Source organism: Buceros rhinoceros, unplaced genomic scaffold (assembly GCF_000710305.1).
Source record: "Buceros rhinoceros silvestris isolate BGI_N320 unplaced genomic scaffold, ASM71030v1 scaffold40526, whole genome shotgun sequence".
NCBI lineage: Eukaryota > Metazoa > Chordata > Aves > Bucerotiformes > Bucerotidae > Buceros > Buceros rhinoceros.
In genome coordinates, this window is record NW_010418833.1 from 547 (window position 1) to 866 (window position 320).

The window sequence follows — 320 nt, forward strand, 5'->3', positions numbered from 1 at the left end:
TGCCCCCGTGGGCGTTGGGTGGCTGCCCCCGCCCCGCCAGGACACGGCTCTCTGTCTCCACAGACTCTGAAGGGCTGGGGATCAGCATCATCGGCATGGGCGCGGGGGCCGACATGGGCCTGGAGAAGCTGGGCATCTTCGTCAAGACGGTGACGGAGGGTGGGGCGGCCCACCGGGACGGCAGGTACGGGCTACCCCACCCCAAACACCCACCCCGGTCCCCACAGGCTTGGGGGGTGGTGGAGGAGCTGGCGTGGGAGCAGGCGGATGTGCCAGATGTGCCTCGGGGTGGGAGTTGCTGGGGAGGTGGGTAAGGGGTG

At 70.0% G+C, this 320-nt stretch overlaps 1 protein-coding gene across 1 annotated transcript in view; it reads left to right on the top strand.

Moving 5' to 3' along the window:
• Positions 1-63: 63 nt before the first annotated feature.
• PPP1R9B (protein phosphatase 1, regulatory subunit 9B) overlaps positions 64-320 on the top strand; it is a gene marked incomplete at its 5' end in the record, with an annotated part of 1,988 nt that continues 1,731 nt past the window's right edge. Inside the window, one exon of the mRNA XM_010138683.1 lies at positions 64-253. Coding sequence (XP_010136985.1) covers positions 64-253 — 190 coding nt within the window. The remainder of the gene's footprint in view (positions 254-320) is intronic.